At 57.2% G+C, this 18,753-nt stretch overlaps 7 protein-coding genes across 15 annotated transcripts; 1 reads left to right on the forward strand and 6 right to left on the reverse strand.

Annotated features, from left to right (window-relative positions):
* Positions 1–15: 15 nt before the first annotated feature.
* On the reverse strand, positions 16–8,102 carry H310_02723 (hypothetical protein; the record flags this gene model as incomplete). The annotated part of the gene is made up of 16 exons (XM_008866320.1): positions 16–74; positions 135–200; positions 249–723; positions 832–890; positions 943–1,401; positions 1,450–1,722; positions 1,806–3,329; positions 3,382–4,947; positions 5,016–6,095; positions 6,157–6,392; positions 6,453–6,669; positions 6,732–6,857; positions 6,916–7,135; positions 7,190–7,788; positions 7,838–7,918; positions 7,977–8,102. Coding segments are annotated over 16 exons (7,164 nt in total), but the record flags the coding sequence as incomplete, so codon positions are not given.
* A 559-nt stretch (positions 8,103–8,661) lies between these two features.
* On the forward strand, positions 8,662–9,685 carry H310_02724 (hypothetical protein; the record flags this gene model as incomplete). The annotated part of the gene is made up of 3 exons (XM_008866321.1): positions 8,662–9,375; positions 9,433–9,517; positions 9,570–9,685. 3 exons carry the CDS (start codon positions 8,662–8,664, stop codon positions 9,683–9,685), a joined length of 915 nt encoding a protein of 304 aa, XP_008864543.1.
* Positions 8,698–10,960, reverse strand: H310_02725 (hypothetical protein). Its single transcript, XM_008866322.1, has 3 exons — positions 10,552–10,960; positions 9,963–10,502; positions 8,698–9,772 (listed from the first exon to the last, which is right to left on the reverse strand). The coding sequence occupies exons 1-3, from the start codon at positions 10,954–10,956 to the stop codon at positions 9,680–9,682; spliced, it is 1,038 nt and encodes a 345-aa protein (XP_008864544.1). The 5' UTR covers positions 10,957–10,960; the 3' UTR covers positions 8,698–9,679.
* A 323-nt stretch (positions 10,961–11,283) lies between these two features.
* H310_02726 (26S protease regulatory subunit 10B) lies at positions 11,284–12,767 on the reverse strand. 7 transcript variants are annotated; one of them, XM_008866323.1, is made up of 4 exons: positions 11,922–12,767; positions 11,768–11,866; positions 11,610–11,712; positions 11,284–11,548 (listed from the first exon to the last, which is right to left on the reverse strand). In XM_008866323.1, exons 1-4 carry the CDS (start codon positions 12,714–12,716, stop codon positions 11,358–11,360), a joined length of 1,188 nt encoding a protein of 395 aa, XP_008864545.1. In that variant the 5' UTR covers positions 12,717–12,767; the 3' UTR covers positions 11,284–11,357. The 7 variants fall into 7 exon arrangements, with proteins under 7 accessions (XP_008864545.1, XP_008864546.1, XP_008864549.1 ...); XM_008866324.1 differs by having other exon boundaries at positions 11,284–11,712; XM_008866327.1 differs by having other exon boundaries at positions 11,610–11,866.
* Positions 12,768–12,805: 38 nt separating this feature from the next.
* Positions 12,806–14,544, reverse strand: H310_02727. Of its 2 annotated transcripts, XM_008866330.1 has the most exons (6): positions 14,473–14,544; positions 14,212–14,422; positions 13,950–14,157; positions 13,787–13,878; positions 13,561–13,724; positions 12,806–13,500 (listed from the first exon to the last, which is right to left on the reverse strand). In XM_008866330.1, the coding sequence occupies exons 1-6, from the start codon at positions 14,527–14,529 to the stop codon at positions 13,291–13,293; spliced, it is 942 nt and encodes a 313-aa protein (XP_008864552.1). In that variant the 5' UTR covers positions 14,530–14,544; the 3' UTR covers positions 12,806–13,290. The 2 variants fall into 2 exon arrangements, with proteins under 2 accessions (XP_008864552.1, XP_008864553.1); XM_008866331.1 differs by lacking the exon at positions 12,806–13,500 and having other exon boundaries at positions 13,501–13,724.
* Positions 14,545–15,193: 649 nt separating this feature from the next.
* On the reverse strand, positions 15,194–15,888 carry H310_02728. Of its 2 annotated transcripts, XM_008866332.1 has the most exons (3): positions 15,537–15,888; positions 15,384–15,473; positions 15,194–15,330 (listed from the first exon to the last, which is right to left on the reverse strand). In XM_008866332.1, the coding sequence occupies exons 1-3, from the start codon at positions 15,864–15,866 to the stop codon at positions 15,298–15,300; spliced, it is 453 nt and encodes a 150-aa protein (XP_008864554.1). In that variant the 5' UTR covers positions 15,867–15,888; the 3' UTR covers positions 15,194–15,297. The 2 variants fall into 2 exon arrangements, with proteins under 2 accessions (XP_008864554.1, XP_008864555.1); XM_008866333.1 differs by having other exon boundaries at positions 15,384–15,888.
* A 364-nt stretch (positions 15,889–16,252) lies between these two features.
* H310_02729 (di-trans,poly-cis-decaprenylcistransferase) lies at positions 16,253–17,814 on the reverse strand. The gene is made up of 4 exons (XM_008866334.1): positions 17,474–17,814; positions 16,937–17,412; positions 16,728–16,847; positions 16,253–16,677 (listed from the first exon to the last, which is right to left on the reverse strand). Exons 1-4 carry the CDS (start codon positions 17,786–17,788, stop codon positions 16,491–16,493), a joined length of 1,098 nt encoding a protein of 365 aa, XP_008864556.1. The 5' UTR covers positions 17,789–17,814; the 3' UTR covers positions 16,253–16,490.
* Between the last annotated feature and the right edge of the window lie 939 nt (positions 17,815–18,753).

Below are 18,753 nucleotides of genomic sequence, written 5' to 3' on the forward strand. Positions count from 1 at the left end.
TTCGTCCGAAAGAACGCGTCCGGGCCAGGCACGATCTTGACGCCGAGCTCGAGCACGTGGGTTGTGTTTTTGAGCTAGTTGTCACGTCAGCGATCCCGCGATCGTCGGCGCTCGCGACGTGGCGACGGACGCACCTCGACGACTTGGTCAACGCCGAGCACTTCTAGGGATACCCCCTTGGACCACGAGTACTTGGGGCACTACCGTCGACCCCATTAAATCCGCGTGCGGTTGGCCACTCGTCGTACCTTGATGCAGAGACTGTTTGTGAACGCCGCCGTCATGGTGTCTTCCAACCCGCCGACGCTATTCCCGCCGCCTCCAAACGAAAACATGGTGGCGAAGCGGGCGAGCCGCCGAACTGCACACGTCGGCGCGGAGCAGTAGCACAACTCGTGGCTATCGGCGACGAACGAGCACCGTCCGTCTTGTGGCCGGATCGAAGGCATACACGACAGACTCGGAGCATGCAGTCCGTCGTCGGCGGCGTCGACCGGGTTCAAATACGGCCCGAGCTCCAAGTCACACGCTAGCACGTTCCACAAGTTTTGCTTGTCGCCATCGATGGACTGCCGCCGCGCGAGAGCCGCCGCACTCCCAGCAATCTCAAAGTGCCGCGTGTCTTGTTTGTACTGCAGCCCGAACGGCGTCAAGTTGACCAGCCAGTACGATGCGTACAAAATGACCGCGCGCTGCCCACCCGACCCGACGGTGTTTTCGACCCTAGCTCATCAAATCCAGTCAAGGTTGTTGGCGCGCTCACGAAGCCGATCGACGCCATGGCGACTGCGGAAGCCATAGCACGTTGCTCGCCAGGACGACAGGACGTACTTGAGTTTGAGCGGCTGCGTGTTGTTGGTTTTGTCGGCGAAAGCGATAGTTGTATCGACCTAGGGCCTCCGTCAGCCCGACCACCGACCCGTCGTTGGGTGGCTAGCCTACCTTGGCTTTGCTCGATGGCGGAACGTGGAGCAGCGCAGGTTTGACTGTCTCACACTGCAGCGCAGGCAAGAGAACGCTGCAGTAGAGTTTGTCGGCCAAGTTGGACGCGTAGATGGCAGCGTGGCCGCCAGTCTTGATCGTGCCTTCCCACACCACGTCGCGACCCGAGGACGACGGCGGTGCTGGAGACGACGCCACGATTCGAAACACACAGCACACGATGTTGACGCACAAGAGATTCTGCAGCGTCAGCGGCGCGTGCAGTATCAGCGTGGTTAGTTGCGATGCGTCTTTGTCGTCGCTGGCTTTGGCCATGGTCGTCGATCCAAACGATGCACTCGGACGAAAGAGGCGGCTCCACCGCCCCTTCTTGGTCGCGTGGCAGCAGCTCGACGTGACTTCGACACACAAGTGGGTCTTGGGCTGGCACGTGTGAATGAATTTCGACGGGCGGCTTGCCTGCCACCACGCGCCACGTGAGCACGCGATCGATACAACCAAACGCACCAAGTCCAAGAGGTGGATGCCGTCGAGAGATGGCGACGACGTCGAGGGATTCAAGTGCAGGAACCCAATGTGTTTTCCTTGCGAGTTGGCGGCGTGTTCAAAGAGGGGCTGCAGCGGCACGCAATGGATGCCCCCGGGAGAAAGTTGAATCGCATGGTGGTGGGCATCTTGACGAAGTTTGCTCGAGGCATGGAGCGCCACCGACAACACAAACGACGTGTGGTTTTGCACTTGAAACAAGCTCTGCAACGTCACGCGATGGCCCCACCGTGTCTAGTGACCACAGATCATCGTCGTTAGATCATGCTTTGCCACCCCGCGTACGACATCGTGGGGTGGTCGCGGCGAGGCTGTACCTTGTTCACGTGGACCAGGCAGCGCAGGGCGGCACGCACAGCTGCGGTGGACGTGACGAGGTGTGGCAGCGGCAGCGCTCCGTCCTGCGCGTCGTCGATCGGCGGCGGCACAACCCGTTTGTCGGCGACGGCGGGAAGAGCTGGCATGGATTGGATGTGCGGGACTTCTGGCACGAGGTCAAAGTAGAAAAACCCGCTCTGGTTCAAATCCAAGTGGTGGAGCCATTGGAACCCAAACAATTGCACCGACATGTCGTACGTGAGCTCGGCGGCGGCGGCGTCGCCGCAAAGAGCGTGGCGGAATGCGTCGGTCGTGTGTGGGTGGGCCGACGCAAACAGCACATGGAGATCGTTCTGATTGAGTACCGTGGTTTCAACCTTGTGTCGACCGACGAGGACGCTCAGCGTTGGCGGGCACGCGAGCGGTCCGGCTGTCCCGCTGCCATCGGCCACATTGCGCTTGGGGGCGTTTACATGGACGATGCGTGGGCGGTGGCGAAGGGGCGACCGATGCCCACTTGTCCAGCTCTTGTCCCGGCAAAGACTCGGATGATGAGGATGGTGGTGTGGCTGCGGTTGGAAATACCGCACGGCCTTGCCAGTCCAGTTGACGAGGCCGACGGTTGCCGCGGCGCGGGGACTGCCGCGGTGCCCCCACGATTCCAGCGCCGCATTCACGCAGTACTCGGTCACATTGATCTGAACCGAGTCGGGCGTCGAGATGGCCACGCCGAGGCGGGGCCCGTTTTGCTCCAAGAAGACGTTGACCGCGAAAGGCTCGACGAGCGGTTCCCATGCCCGCACGATGTTATTGAACACGTCGAGTTGGAGAGACGACGTGAGTTTTGCAAAGACGGCGGGCGAGCCGTCGGCAGGTGCCGGTGCGGCGCGCCACGAGAGACGGTCGCCCCCGTCCTGTGCGCCGTTGTCGTCCTGGTCGTCGGGGTCCTGGCATTGCAACGCATGAACAACGACATCGCACAAGAGCACCTGGACGACGGGTTTTTGAAAATGCAGCACATCGTCGAGCCAGACGAATCCGACTTTTCGAGGAAGACGCACGGTGATGCTCATCCACGAATCTCCCGACGCCTCCACACCGCTCTCCTCGTCGTCGAGTTCGTCGTCGCCATCCCCCGCCGCCCCGTCCAACATGGCGGCGGGCGACAGCTCTGGGGGCGCGTCCCCCCAGCTCGCTTCGTACGCCGCCGCGATGGCCACAAAAAAACCCACGTCGCTGGGCGTGCCGTACACAAACACGGTCAAGTCGTCTTCGTTTGGAAACTCCACGTCGAAGCGCGCAATGTCCAGCGCCATGGACTGCTGGCCCGTCAGCATGTTGGTCGCGTACGACCAGTGAATGGTAATCGGCGTGAGCACGGTGCGAGGAACGCCAGCGGGCGGCGCGCCGACCGACGCCGGGGTCGCGCCTGGATCAAGAAAAAGCCCTTCGACGCCTGGCAAATGCACCTTGACCAAAGCGTCCGTGGCCGTCGATTCGTACCGAAGCTCCCATCCAACCTCCTACACAAACGGTCACAACTGTTCGACATGGATGGTGGAGCAACGTCCGCACCGCCGAACTCGCTTGAAGTCGAAACACACGGTCGTGCATCGCCAACGGAATGCACGGCGCGTGCACAGTGATCACCTTGGAGTAGATCAGATCGTTCACGCCCATCTCCATGTCCGTCCGCGCGCCGACATGCGGCGCGAGTGCGTCGGCCGTCGGCCACGGGTAGCCATATTCCGAGTCGTAAAAGTACGTTGAGAAAAACTCAATGACGAACGCGAGCACGTCGGGATCACTGGCCAGCCCCACGGTCACATGGCTCAAGCGCAGCCCCATCATCGTGTACCCATAAGGAAACCGCACGACGCTCATCTGTAGACCGAACGACGGCACCTGGACCGATCCGTCAAACGGTGCGTACACGTTGACGTTGGCGAGGTGAAACGGGACGTCGGCCGCCACGAGGTCCACAAGAACGACGGGCGGCACGCCAGGCGCGCTGCGCTTGACGAGGGTGCCGCGGTCGCCGACGACCGTGCAGCGCATGAACGAGCTATCGAGCCGCCCGTCGACCTGGATGACGACAGGGTGCAGCTGCAGCGCGAGAAACGCATGGTCTTGGAGGGGCAGGCGGATTTCCACCTCGAGCATGACACATCCCACTTCCCACTCGCTCTCACCATGGATGGCCGGGAGCTGCGACGGCGACGTGTACGGAGCAAAGTGGGGGTGCGGGCCCGTCGTGTAAGGCTCGCAGTAGTTTGTCGGGGGGACGAACGGCGTCGGAAACTGCGGGTACTCGCCCAAGTTGTCGTACCAAAGGCTCAGGACGATGCTCAAGTCGGTGAGCTCGAGGCTGAGCCGCAGTCCCGGCTGAATCACGTAAAGGTCACGCGTGCACCTCGTGTTGGCGGCGTCGAAGTCGCGGACAAAGAGAAGGTCAAAGGGCATGACAGTCACCCGCTTCCAGAGGACGTCGGGGTCCAGGGCCAAGGCAGCGCCTTCCGTGATGGGGGCGGCAGGGGCAGGAAGTGGATCGACCTCATCCCGGGAGGTGCTAGGAATCGACGGCGTGGTGGCGGCATGGGTTCCCCGTCGAAACGACCACTGCCGCTGCACCACGCTCTCTGTATCGGCGCAGTACATGGTCACTTGCTTCATGTGCAAGCGATTCGTTTGCCGCGGTCCGTCGGTAGGAAGCGGGCCGTCCTTGGACGGCGCCAACGCCGCCGCTCCTGCCACCATCGCATCGCCATACTGCCACGTGTCTGTCTCGAACGACTTTGTCAAGATGCACTCACCCATGACGATGGCCATCATGTCAATCGAGTCGCTGTTGCGAGGCAGACAGATCGCCACCTGTTGAAACACAACGCGCATCGGGGTCTTGTCGCAGGGGGTCGTTGCGTCCGATGCCATCGACGGAAACGTGTGGCGGTAGTGCGCCGCCACCATCGCCACCCCGCCCGATCGATCGTACAAGTAATTCCACAGCTCCAAGTAGAACCGCCACAGACACGTGCACTGAATCGCATGGACCGTGGCTTGTTCATGGCTGCTGCCGCCCGTTGTCGAATGGTTCGAGTACGTGAAGCAATTGCAACGTTGGTCGGTGGTGGCGCAGTCGCACTAAATTCGCACACAGCAGCACGTTCAGCAGGACGACGTTGTCACCGCACGTGGAGGAGCGGCCTCACCTGCATGGGCATAGCGACGGTACGATGAAGCGCCACGCCGGCTTCCGTTTGATCAAACATGTAGACTCGGTGAATGATCACGTCCACGAGAGGCGGTGGCGCGACGCGGTCGCCGATGGAAGCGGAAGGCGGCGGCGACGCAAGTACGTAAACTGTCAGGCGGCTAAAGAAACTCTTGACCAGAGGACGGTCGTGCTGGCGCAACTCGATCGTCATCGAGTCCGTGCGCCACGCGAGCCGATACCCCCACGTCGCCACAGGATTCGAGGGTGACCGGGGCCGGACGACGCTGGCATCGACGCCCGTCAAAGCAACGTACGTCCTGGCATGCGACATGGCCTGGCACAGCGCGTCGGGGTCGAAGACGACGGCGACATTGCCGCAGTCGCAATCGATTGCGACTGAATCCCCAGGGGGGAGAAGACTGGAGTCTTGTCGAACAATGGCGACGACTCCGTGTGGCACACTTGCCGAGGCCACCACGTGCAAGATGTGGACTTGTTCTAGCGTAAACAGAATGTCCTGGGCACTCGCGCGGCCATGCTGCAGCGCGCGATGCTGCCAGAGCCCTTCCAGCGCTAGACGTCGAATCTTCGTCGTTGAAAACGCCGACTTGGGGGGCCATTCGCCGCCGCCGTCGAATGCCCGCTTCGTCGGGTCCATCACCACAACGTCCACCTCGGCGCATTGCAAAGTCGCCGCTACGATCTTGCGTCCGTCGCCAAGCCATACCGTCGGCGGCGCTGGATGGGTCGCTGCAACCTGTTGGGACATCGCGTCGACCACGTCGGCTGCTCGCATGCACACGCGTACGAGCTGCGGGCACACGGCGATCGCCGCCGCCGCGACGTCGGCTCTAATACTCTTGGATAAGAATGAGTCGGTCGCACACACCACCAAGCCAGACAGCGTGGCGGCCCGGATGTAATCGTGTCGTGCCGCCGTTCCATCCATGAGTCCCACCGCCCACGATGCCGCGCGGAGTTGGAATTGGTGGTGCGGGTGCAGCTTGACGTAAAAGTCGACGACGGCGGTGTCGATGGCGCATGTGCTGTCGACTTGGACGGCGATCGATCCGTCCTGTCGACATCGCCATCGTCAGTGCCAAAGTCTCGAGGGAGACCATCAAACTCGATCGTACGTGAATGGTGCAGGACACTGCGGGACTGCATGGATGCGCGGCCACCGGTTGCCGTAGGGGGAGCCCATCCCCCCACTTGCTGTCTGGAGTCCAGAGCTGGCCAAGCGGCGACGTAGCGTTCACGTGGAGTCGCGCCGAGCTCATGACGATGTCCACGGCCGTTGACGGCACGCTGCCACACGCTTGTCGACTCCAAAGCACCGACAGCCCCGTGGAGAGTGCATTCGGGTAGGCATCTAATGCAAAGCGCGACTCAAGGTTGGAACCTGTCGATGCATGTGGGCATGGCCTTGTACCGTCGCTGCTGGCACCTGCGAGATGCGTGCTTTGACCGAGTCGGAGGATGCACACGTTGTCGCGCTGCCACGTCATTTCGATCGAGTCCACTTCGATGTGGCAGGTGTCGGTAGCGTCATCACGTTGAAGCCGACCATGCAGTTGCTGTAGAGTGACAGCAGCTTGAAATGGCCCCGTGTCGACGATCAAGGACACCCCCGCGGCGTCCCACGACACCTACAGCAACGCCACATGAACCAAATGCGCTGTCTCTACAGTCAGCTAGTCGCAGCGCGTACGTCGAGAGCGCTCCATCCAGGTAGAATCGGCCCATCCGGCGAGTGCGCAAGTCGCACGGGCCGGCCTCGAGACGAGGTGGCGCGGCCAGACGCGTCCACTTGGGCGGCAAAGATATCTGCCACACTCTACGATGGAAACGGATGGCTGTGAGCGCCTTGAAAAACGCAAGGGGTTTCGCTGTACCAGCTGTAGCTCGAGCCAGTTGAGGCGATGCATGAACGCCACCGACGTCTGCGGCGAGTCAAGCCATTTCGTATAGAGCGTTGTGTAGCAGTCCTTTAACGTTGTGGACGGCGTGGTAGCTGCGTCGTGCCAGCCCGCCAGCATTGCTTGTCGAGCATATTGCCATGGCGACTTGGGAGTTGTGCCGTGGAGTCGGGTGAGCCACCGACAGCACTTCAACCTACAAAAGAGAGTTGCGCTCCCCGTTCCGTGCTTGCTACAACGGCGATCGCACCTGGCGCCGGCTGCAAACGATCGGCGCGCTTGGTCGACTTTGGCCAAGTATGGCTCGAGGGCAAGTGGAATGTGCAGCGCCATCAGGGTCGGCACTTGGACCAAACATCGAGTCGTGGTGGCTGTCGCAGGGCAGTGGGTGAACTGCACGTGGACATGGACTGGTGCCATGAGCTCGACCGGTGTGTCACCAACGGTGGCGTACAACGCCAAGTCGGTGATGTCCAGGACCTTGGTCGTGGTGTTGAAAGCGTCGCCTTCACCGCGGGCAGGAGCGGCATCTTGGAATGTGAGCGAGTGTAGCGTAAGTCCCAGCGTGATGGGGGCAATCGCGTGGTAGATGTTGACATCGTCGATGCGCACAGCAATATTGCGAACAAGGCGGTCGAGGATCGACGTTGAGAGGCCCGAAAACAGCGACGACCACCCCCGGTAGGAGTGGGCGACGGACGCACGGGCGTTCGCTAGCAGACCTTGGACCACGAAGTTCTTCTGCTGTAGTTCGTGCAGGATATCGTACGTGCCGCGTAAGTGGAGCTCGCAGTCGACACCGGACACGTCAATTTGAATGGGATGGTGCCAAAAGGATGTCCACGGCACCTACATGCTGCACGTGAAACCTGTGGTCAGCCGACGACACCCGTTGTACTTGGATGCGAATGCGCTGGATGCAACCGTGCTTGACGTGCACGGGCGAGTCGTACGTGTTGATGGCCGACCACTTGACTTCCTGCAGGCAAGCGATGAGCGATGACGGTGGACAGCAAGAGGGTAGGTTGGTGGCGCACCACATCTTCCAAGACCAAGTCGCCAGCCCAGAGCCCAACCTTGACCTGCTCCTCATTGAAGTGGCAGATGTACGAACTCAAGCTGTTCAATATCGCCTTCGTGACGGCCTCCTGGAGAAATGTCATGCTTCCCGGGACACGTCGTGGTCGTGGCGGCGGCGATTCCACTCGGTATGTTGGCCGAAGGGGCGCGCGCCTTGAGACGCACGTCGCGACGGTTTCCCCCGTTCCAGCGGTTACGAACAAAGTTAAACCTATTTAACCTCTTTCCCGGAAGGCGCGGAAATATAACGCACCCTCGTGGTCAGCGAGCGGGTGAGGAGGTACTTGGACTAGTACTACTAGTAGAGCTCGATCGCGGCTGGCCCAAGAACGTAGTACAGGACTTTGCGCGAGTGGACGTGGGAGACCAAGCTGCGCACTCACGCCCTGTACATGGCAGGGACTTTGCAGGTGCCGACGGTCGAGGACCTGGCGGCGCTAACCTCGTTTGGGAGGTCGAATGAACGGGACTTTCCCGTCAAGATGTTGAGCGCAGGACCTAGGTCTAGTTGCTGAAGTAGTATGCCTCCACAACCTGTTCACGTTAAACCACGTCAAACAATTCGAAAGGAGTTAAAATAAAAACCGCGTATCAGGAGAAAACGCTAAAGTCAGTCGGTTTCAGTTTCCCATCTGCGACCCGATGAGCCGCGGCAGCGACAAGGTCGTGTACGAAGTGGCGGGGGTCCTGACGGACCCCAACTTTCAGCGCATGCGGCACCTTGCGCTGGACCTCCGCGACCACGAGTCGTCCGTGTCGATTCTCATGCGATCGATGGTGGAAGCGGACTTTGGGCCGTACTTGACGTCGCGGGGTCTCACGCGCCAGTTTCCGAACCACCCCAAGTCGGCGCCGATTGCATTCATGCACGACACGTCCGCGAACAACAACGACGACGGTGACGGGGAAGGGACCATGAACACATACATTGGCGACGCGGATGCGTTTGTCGAGTTTTGCGCGCAAAAGTACGGGATCGCCGACCAACTCACCCACCGAGACTGTCTCCAGCACTCCACCGAAGCATGGGACGCCTACCGCGCACACTCACGCAATCTGTTTTGTTTTCTGAAATTTGCCACCGACGGCCAAGTGTACCACGATCGCGTGATCGTAGAGTTATTCGACGACGTTTGCCCCAAGGCTTGCGAAAACTTTGCCGCGCTGTGTCGCCCGGAGACCCAGCACGGATACGCCGGCCTTCCCATCCACCGCATTGTGCCCGGAGGATGGATCCAGGGCGGTGACGTCGTCACTGGCGGTCGCGGCGACGGCGTTGGTGGCAGTGCGCTCAACGAAGAAGGGGTGTTCGAGGACGAAGCATTCTCTGTGTCCCACGATAAAGCTGGCATTTTGGTTTGTATATCCATCACGGTCTTGGTCGAGTGGATTACATTTGTCTGTGCGTCGTAGTCCATGGCGAACAACGGACCACACACGAATGGAGCGCAGTTCTTCATCACGCTCGCGCCGCTGCCATGGCTTGACAAGTCCAAAGGTACATGCTGTCCGTGGGTTGGCTCGTCGCTACGCTCTAATTCGGATTGTAGTGGTATTTGGACGGGTTGTCAGCGGAATGAAGACGATCGAAGCGATTGGGAAGCTCGAAACAGTGTACGAACGCCCCGTGCTCACGTGCAGCATCGCCGCGTGCGGACAGCTATAGGCCCAGCGCTGCATGGATGGATGACCCAGACGCCACTGCGTACTCGAGTTGTTCTGCAACGCGCACCAAATCGTCGAGTCGCTTGATCTGCAGTCCCACATTTGTCATGAGCTACTGGAACCAGGCCCAAAACTATGCAAATTCAAAAAAGCAAAAGTAACAAAAGTAAATAGGACAGCAATTGCTCAAAACTGCTGAAAAAATTGCTTCAGGAGTTGTACAGCAACAAAGGAGCCACGTTTGATCACCATCAAGAGAGGGAATGAAGTAGAAGTACCTCGACAAACGACATGCCACAATCGACGCTCGCACGCTGCTCTTCGGGGCCGTCGCCAAGGCCAACATACGTTTGATGGAGGCCGTACTTATTGCGGATCGTGTCAAAACACTGCTTCTTTCGAATGTGGGACGACGAATAGATCGCATCTGGTGAAAACCACGCGTCGAGGTCGTAAATGAGGCATTTGCACAGGGCGGGGACGAGTTGTGTGTTGGTCACGAGGATGTTCATGCAACCAGCAGTGGAAGCGGCCTGCAACGCGCGCTGTGCTGCACGGCCCCATCCGTCACCAAATGCATCGATTGAGTCGCGAAGTTCGCCGCAAAATGTCGCTTCCGTCGTGCCGTTGGTCAAGAACGCTACTTTTACCTTTCGCTCATAGATTTGTCGAATGCGGCGGTACCGGTACGCTTGCTTACGTAGCTTGGATATGCTTCCGTCGGGCTCCTGAGCCATCGCATCACTTGCAAAGTCGTATTGATGGAGCGACCGCCCGTCGTCGTAATGTGCCATGTGGCTGACGTGGCCGACCGTGTCCTACGATGCCTCAGCCACACGCCGGTGTGCACAAAGCAACAGGTCGTACCTTTTCCACGTCGTCGAAGAATAAATACTTCTCCAGGATTGAAAACACAAAGCACATCATGCTTTCACCCAGGGCAACGCTGGCCGCAGAACTCTTGCCCGTAACGTGGGCAAATTGCCCCGTGCACAGCGAGCTAAACAGGAGTAGCGTTTCATCGAGGTCCCAGATCAAAATGATTTTGTTCTCGTCCTTGTTCGCTGCAATAGTCGATCGGAGGGGTCGAGGTGCAACCTCGACCATCGGACACACAGTTTTGGTTTGCGACGTCGGCAGCGATGGAAATGGCGATACCTTCCTCCGTACCGCGGTTCTTCGGGCGACTGGCGACTGGCGCTTTCGCCTCACGAAGCGGGGCAATGTTGTTCCTTCTTCCGAACTATCTGGGTCGGGCCGTCTTATTTGCATCAAGATTCTCTAAATGAAGAAATTGCATGTTTCCATCCGAGAATTAATATAGCATACGAATTTCATGTCATAAAATAGAATTGCCCTATCATATCTGAGCTTTGAGGTTGGTGTGGCATTTAAATCGTCCATATACAAATATCAAGTGAAGTATGAATTGTATTCATCTTCTTTTTTCGTTGCTGTTTTTATTCTCTGCATACGAATGTCAAGTGATATTGAAAACCTCCTAGTGGATTTTGGAAGAAAGCGCGCCAAGTGGCGCATATTCGAAGTTGCAGCGTGATGCCAACAACGTCACGGTCGCAATTGGGTCGAGGCGAAGTGCGCGGCAGCCGCCGAGAATCGCGGTATTGTGCCAAGAGGACATACGATAGATGGGCATTAACCGACTTCTAAATCTAGACCTTGCTGTAGTCCATCTTGCTCTCAAGCTTCTTGGTCTCGGCCAGCTTGCGTGCTGCCTTCATAAAGTCTTCCTCGACCACATAGTCGCGGTCGGCGCGGATTGCAAATACACCGGCCTCCGTGCACACGTTGCGGATATCGGCACCATTAAACCCGTCCGTCAATTTGACAATAGACTCGTAATCTACCAGCAAGCGTGAAGAAGACGACAAGGCTTGAAGGAGGTTAACGATGTGGCTGCTTACCAATGTCGCCTTTCTTCGTGATAGGACCAGTGTGGATCTTCAAAATGTCCATGCGAGATGCTTCGTTGGGCAAAGGAATCTCAATCTTGCGATCCAATCGACCCTACAGCAACATCAAGGCTGAGATGCGATTGGTAGTGAAAGCGGCTCAAACGCACTGGACGCAAAAGCGCAGGGTCGAGAATATCCGGTCGGTTTGTCGCCATCACCATCTTTACTTGACCAAGTGAGTCAAACCCATCGAGCTGGTTGAGCAACTACATGACACGTTAACGCACAGCGACACCGTAATTCGAGATGCATTCGTTGTACCTCCATGAGCGTGCGCTGAATTTCACGATCCGCCGACGTGCCTTCCGAAAAACGGCTCCCTCCAATCGCATCGATTTCATCCATGAAGATGACGCATGGTTGATGATCGCGAGCGTACCCAAACATTTCACGGATCACGCGCGCACTCTCACCGATGTATTTGTCCACGATGGCACTAGCAACGACCTTCAGGAACGTGGCATTGATATTGCACGCCAAAGCTCGGGCGAGTAAAGTCTTGCCGGTCCCAGGGGGGCCGTACAGCAGCACGCCCTTCGGTGGCTTGATCCCAACGCGGAGGAACAGTTCTGGGTTCGTCAAGGGTAACTCAATGACTTCGCGCAGTTCGCGGATTTGTTCGTTCAATCCCCCAATGTGGGAGAAGGACACATTTCCTGCATCTTCGTTGAGCATGTGGTACACAGTCGGGTCGACTTCGCGGGGAAGGTATCGCATGATGGTCAACGTCGTCATGTCCAAGGCGACACGCGTTCCGCTTTTCAACTTGTCCTTCTCGACTTTGGTTCGGCATCCCACCACGTAGCGGGGACCGCTGCTGGCTTTGACGATAAAACGGTCTTCGTCGAGCTGCCGCAAAACTTCGCCGATGATCATCCCGACACTCTGAAGTGCCTTCAAGTCATCTTCGGTTTTATGGTACTCCTTGACCAAGGTCTTGACATTTTCACGCATGCTCTTCACCCGGCCCTCGACCTCACGGTGCTCGAGCACCTTGCTCCGGTACGCCTGGAGCACGGCCGCGCGTTCTGCATTTTCAGGCGCGGTAGCGCTCATTGTTTCCACCCCACAATTTCAATGCGACTTGGATTCGCCTGAGGACAGCACATCCGGATACCTTCTTCCAAATCCGGATACCATCCAAGAAGTCGTCAAATGGCACCACGATGCACGCTTCCGTCACACCGAGCGCAACGAGCGGGGCCGTGCACGGCTTGTCGTGTACTCCAGCGGCACCGAGCAGTTCGTTTGATGTGCATGTTGTAGCGAAACGATTGGCGGTCAAACGCACACTGGAAGGGCTCACGTCTGCAAAGATCTCGAGCCAGGTGGAGTCCCATGTTGCGCATGGTCCTGAAATACGTGTAAATGCATGGCTGTCTTGTGGATTGCGCGAGAAAGAATTGCTTTGATGTGACGAATCCAGCCCTAGGGTTTTCCTTGGGGCACTGGATTGTTCTCGAGAGAGTACAGTCGGCAAGGAGGCTGGTGCAGCAACCTTCGACTTGACGCATGTTGGCTTTGTCTGTGCATCGTCGACCGCCATACACGCGAACACATTGGTGACATCGATTCACACAAGTACTCTGCGCTTTACGCGTCCACACAGGTGCAGTAAAAGCATTGTGGTCTACGCCAACAAAACGTTCTTCTCTGTCGGTTCTTGAAAGCTCTCGTGGGTTTGCCGATACATGTTGAGCAGGTGCTGCCCGCTCGTGATCGGAGAGTATTTGGGCGGGTGATCCTTGTCCACGCACGACGGGAGGCACGTCACTTGACAGGTGAAGTTGGGCTCGTAAAAGAACGGAACGGAATAGCGTTCCCGCCCATTGCGGTTCACCTGGTCAACAGTCATACGTGGGAATCATCAGCAACATTCGTCGACGTGGCGACGACGTACGACACGATGGCGCGTCGATTTGAATGTGCCATTCGTCCATCGCTCTCCAAGATCGCCAATGTTCACGACAAAGCAGTGGGGCTTTGGCGGCACGGGAATCCATTCTTGGTTGTAGTAGATTTCCAAACCCGGGTTCTCGTCCGTCGAGAGTAGCGTCAAGAGACCTTGGGTCAGCACATGCGTAAGGGGAACGTCCCACGGACGAAGTTACGGACGACGCACGTACCGTAGTCTGTATGGGCACCGGCGCCAAATACGCCGTCGTCAACGTTGGAAACCACATTGTTGTAGTGGAGAAGGCGCAGTGCCGCCATGGGTCTATAAGGGATCGTAGGGTTGCGCTGGTCAATCATTCGACTGGGTAATTTTGACAATGGAGCTCGTCGCACCGATCAAACATTCCCCCCGCCGCAAATGCACCGGGGGCTCCAGCGGCATCGGCAAAGAGTTGCGCAACATAATAGCCGAGCTCGCACATAAGGTCAAAGTACCGCACGGTCACCTCGCGGAAAGTTGGATTGTCTTTCGGAAACACGTTTGATCCATGAAGGGGTAAATGCACTTCGTCAGGGAGAGCTTCGCGGCAAATGTAGTAGCCTGTTGACGTTGAATGGATGCAATGGTCGTCGGCGGAGCATGAAGGAGTTCTACCTTCTTTCGTGTCGCCTTGCGTCTGCACCGCGGGATCGAGCGTCTCTTCGTTCATCGGTGTATACCCTCGCATGTTTTCATCGGCCAACACTTGTCGCTTCACGCTTTCAGGCTTGGAGAAGAACGTGCGCATCTCGGCATACAGCGAGTCAAGTAGCGATTGCGGGATGCGATGGTCGGCCAAGTAGAAGAACCCCACTTCCGTGCAGGCCTAACCAAGTAAACCCATCACTACTCTCACGCACAGATGAACGGGCAAACCTTGCGCAGCTCGGCGGCAGCATTCGTGCCGTAACAATGGACGACTGGGATGTCCATCGGCGAAGATCGGCAACAACGGAAATGAGATGAGCCAAGCTGTATCAATTGTCGCAGTCTCTCTGGAATTTCATCTATTCATTTCAAGAGGTTTTGTGTCATACAGAAACATAGAGGTATTACATCACGCCTCGCTCGCAGTCCCTGGGTTGCATAATTTTTGGCACTTCAAAGCATGTGATCGCATGCGATGGAAGGGTTTCCTGTTGCATAGCAAGCAAAGACGGCAAGAAGAATGCTCTGGTGAACGACAGGACTTGCATATTGGTGCTGACGACGCAAATCGTGTAAATGCTGAGCACTAGCCACTTGAACAACGGCAGTAGTAACTCGCAGTACGTAGGTATTCTAGTAAGTCATCCAACTCCTATTAGCATGTAGTCTTTGTCAAGTAGTAGTACTAAGAGACTTGCTGGCGAATCAGCGAGCGAAAGGAACCCGTGGTTGACGACATTGTACCTTGATTAAAAAATACTATACAAAACATAGCATAATTACCCTTCAAAATTCCGCGCCATCATTTTTGAATTTGCGCGGTAGAGAGAAAGTGAACTAGTGCACACGACGATGGCCGGTGATGATCCAGCATTCATGTCCAATTACTGCATGCAGCTACGGCAATGGATAAACGAACCTTCTGAGGCCTCGATCATGAACTTGTATAGGCAACGTAGACGATTCGTACGGTCGTTGTGACCCGTGAGGGGTAGTTTGTCGCTACGACTCCACCTACTATTGATGTATGGTGCTTTACGTCAATTAATGTGTTTACTTGGTGCTGACAGCAGCGGCGCTGTTTACCTAGCACACACATGTGTTTAGTAGGGATGTGCGCCTATATTCACGACATGTACCTCGTCCATCATGCCATACACAAAGCGGGCAAACGCAGGGTCGGCCAGGGCTTTTTGCAGCTCATTCAGACGGTCGGGGTGTGCGTCGATCTGTCGCACAGATGGATGAGCTTGACTGTTTGCATAACTGGATAAAACGAGAGAGCATCATACTGCTTTGATCTTGTTTCGTGTTGCAGGGTCTTGTAGTGCTTTCTTCACCTTTTCGGACATGGACAGCACAGCGAGTTGTTCGCTAGTGAGAAGGGGAATATCGTCGTCCTCGTCGCTAGCATTGGACGTAGAGATCGTTGGGGCGCCGTCCGTGGCGAATGAAGTCGCTGGTGCCGAGGGTCCAAGGATGCTTTGCGGTATACACGGCACTTCTTTGTGGACCTTGTAGCACGCGGTGCTGCAGTATGGCAGTCGGCAGAGCGGGCACTTGTATTTGCGCGGGCCCGTCGTGCAGACGCCGCACGTGGTGTTGGTGGCGGTGGTTGCCATGGCGATCCCAGAGAACAACTTCACCTTGTTCAATCGACCAATCAATCGCCAGATTTTAGGCGATTTTTTCCACCATTCAATTTCGCACTAAATCGAATTGTTTTTTCAAAATCGGCCAATTGATGATCTCGACTATTGTCTGGCATGCCCAGAACATGGCGATGGGATGTCGATGGCCGACGTCCACCGTGATGGCAGGAGTGCTCGGTTGCTACAGCGCTTGATGTGTAAGCGATGGGGGATCCATTCTAGGCATGAAGAGTTAAAGGTGACCATCCCGTAGAGCAGCACTGCCCAACTCATCGTTGTGTGAGCACGAGTCTGGACTGGAGCAGAGACGTGTGGCGGTGGACCTAATGCCTCGCTGACTCACCGACACCATGACTCCCAAGCAACTCTCGCACACATTACACGCATGGACGTGCAGATGCGACGATGGAGGTGCAATTCACGACTTGCTGGGAGGAGCAGCGCATGGCTTGCATGCGCACTACATTCATAAACAGACACGACGAACAGTAGTCCTCATCTCCTTCCGTGCATCCATCGCCTCCGTCCCATTGCATGAAACCATTAACACTTGTGTTGATGTGGCACGCAAGCTCATTCGGTTCGACCGGAAACTCACTTTCCAAATCGGCGCTGGCGGCGGTTAAACTCGCCCAAAATGCCAACGAAGTCGTCGTGGGTCAGTGCCGGCCACATCTTGTCCACGAAAATCAGCTCAGCGTACGCGATTTGGAACATGAGAAAGTTGCTCACGCGCAACTCACCCGACGTCCGCACGAGGACTTCGGGGTCGGGGAGTCCACTACATGACGTCCCGATGAATACCTTTCGACAGCCTCGTTGACGTCCTACCGTGTCAGCAAGTGATCGCTCACGACCTTCTCGGTCACTTGGTTCGCATCCATCTCGCCTGCCGCGACTTTCACGGCGATTTCCCGGCACGCGACTGCAATCTCGTTTCTCGATCCGTAGCTATACAATACATCATGGCATGAACACACGTCCGTCGACATCCGCAGGGTGGTCCGGTCGTCGAGCAGCCGCAAGCCAATTTGTCGCACCTGGCGCAAATATTCAGCGTGAACGCAGAGCAGTGCTTCGTGGCGGCCTCAATGTCTCGGATGGACGCTTGGATGTACTTGGGGAGGTGGGTTGCATCCGACACCAGCACGCACACGCGAATGTTGCGGGCGAGAGCTTCGGGGATGATATCCTGCATAAACGTGTCGAAGATGCCCATGAGCGCCTTCACTTCGGCGGCGTCGCGCTTCCAGTTCTCCGTGGAAAATGCATACACAGTGAGAATCTCGACCCCCGCGGACATTGCCCACGTCAAGAAATCCACCAGTCGTTGGCTGCCTTCCTGGTGGCCGCGGACGGGAATCCCGTATTTGGTGCGTCCGTACCGGCGGTTGCCGTCCATTACGACGGCCATGTGCTTGGGAATGACCCACGACGGATTGATCGTTGAACAAGGTGAAGAAGTTGCTGATGGAGAGGTCGACGGATGCAGGACCGCAGACACGAGCGATGGTTTCTACAAGAGAGAGATCGTCAAGGCGCAAGATCAAGCCACAAAAAGCCTGTGCACGACCTACCAGCACAGTGCGGAGTGCAGCATCAATAGGGATGCACGAGAGGCACAGCGGCATGACGAGCATGACGAGTGGAACGGCACACAGCCAATATAGTTCCAACGCGCTGTACAAGGACGCGTACGTGGAGTACGTGGATTGCGACTGCAGCCCCGTGTACATAGCTGGTAGCGAGTGGTGGTGGTGCGGGATGTACAGCGAGTCCATGTCCATGGCGACGGCGGCACCCCCGTTGTCGTGAAGATGAATTGGGTTTGAATTCACCCCTGCGATTGGCCAGCTCGGTGGGCCGGACATGCAATGTCTCTTTAGTGACATGGGCGAAGGGAAGTTGAAACTATTTCATACAATCATTCCCTCGATTTAAGGGCATATGACCCAAAACCACACCGTTGCAGCACAGATGACATGTCCAGCGGAACATGAAGAATCGTCGCATCCGCCGTAACCACTGCATATGCAACACGAGGCCATGGTGTCCATGCCGGCAAGGAACATTCGATGGTCAGAATGGAGGCCCCGCGCCTCGGTAGATGGACATGCGCTCTCACGAACGACCTACAAAGACAAGTTCGCGGTGCAATGTTCCTCTTTCGTCCTCGATGACGCTACCTGCGTCGCCGAGTGACCGTGTCCGTACGCGATTCTTGGAGGACAAGCATGAAGCGCGAAGGTCTGCTACAATCTCCTGGCGGTCTGAGCCAGTCGCAGCCACCACGACGCCATGGCCTTGGTCGACAACATGCTTGAGGTTCTCTTTGGCTGTCCTCAATGGTCACGATCCGGAACGAGTGCGCCATTCCAACTCTTGTCCACGTGCCGCCTCGTCGTACGTGTTTACGTCCACTCCCACAAGTTTGAAGAACGATACACAGGGCTGCCGCGTCGCTCGGCATGCACATGCCACGGGCATTCGCAGCGTTCCACCGGGTCGTCCCCTCAGCGCGGCAATGCACGAAAAGCACACGCCCCACAGCCTTCCTGAGTCCTCGTCCAGCCGACGGTGGTCGCGCCACACGCATCGCAGGTCAGACCTACGATAGTCCGCTCGACTCGTGCCGTTGAAAGCTCCAGTACGGCGCGACCATGTTGACCGCGCGCATCCACAACTGGTCAAAGTACTGGTCAGATGCGCACACTGCGTGAGATGGCCATCTCCATGGACGCTGGTGTCCGCGAGGCGGACGACGCCCCGATGAAGCGCATTGTGACTGTAGTGTGAGTTGTCATGGTTGCGACGTCAAAGGGGTGGGCCATGGGCGTACGCTTATAGACCACACGTG

This window comes from Aphanomyces invadans (assembly GCF_000520115.1).
Source record: "Aphanomyces invadans strain NJM9701 unplaced genomic scaffold supercont1.4, whole genome shotgun sequence".
In the NCBI taxonomy this organism is placed as follows: Eukaryota; Oomycota; class Saprolegniomycetes; order Saprolegniales; family Verrucalvaceae; genus Aphanomyces; species Aphanomyces invadans.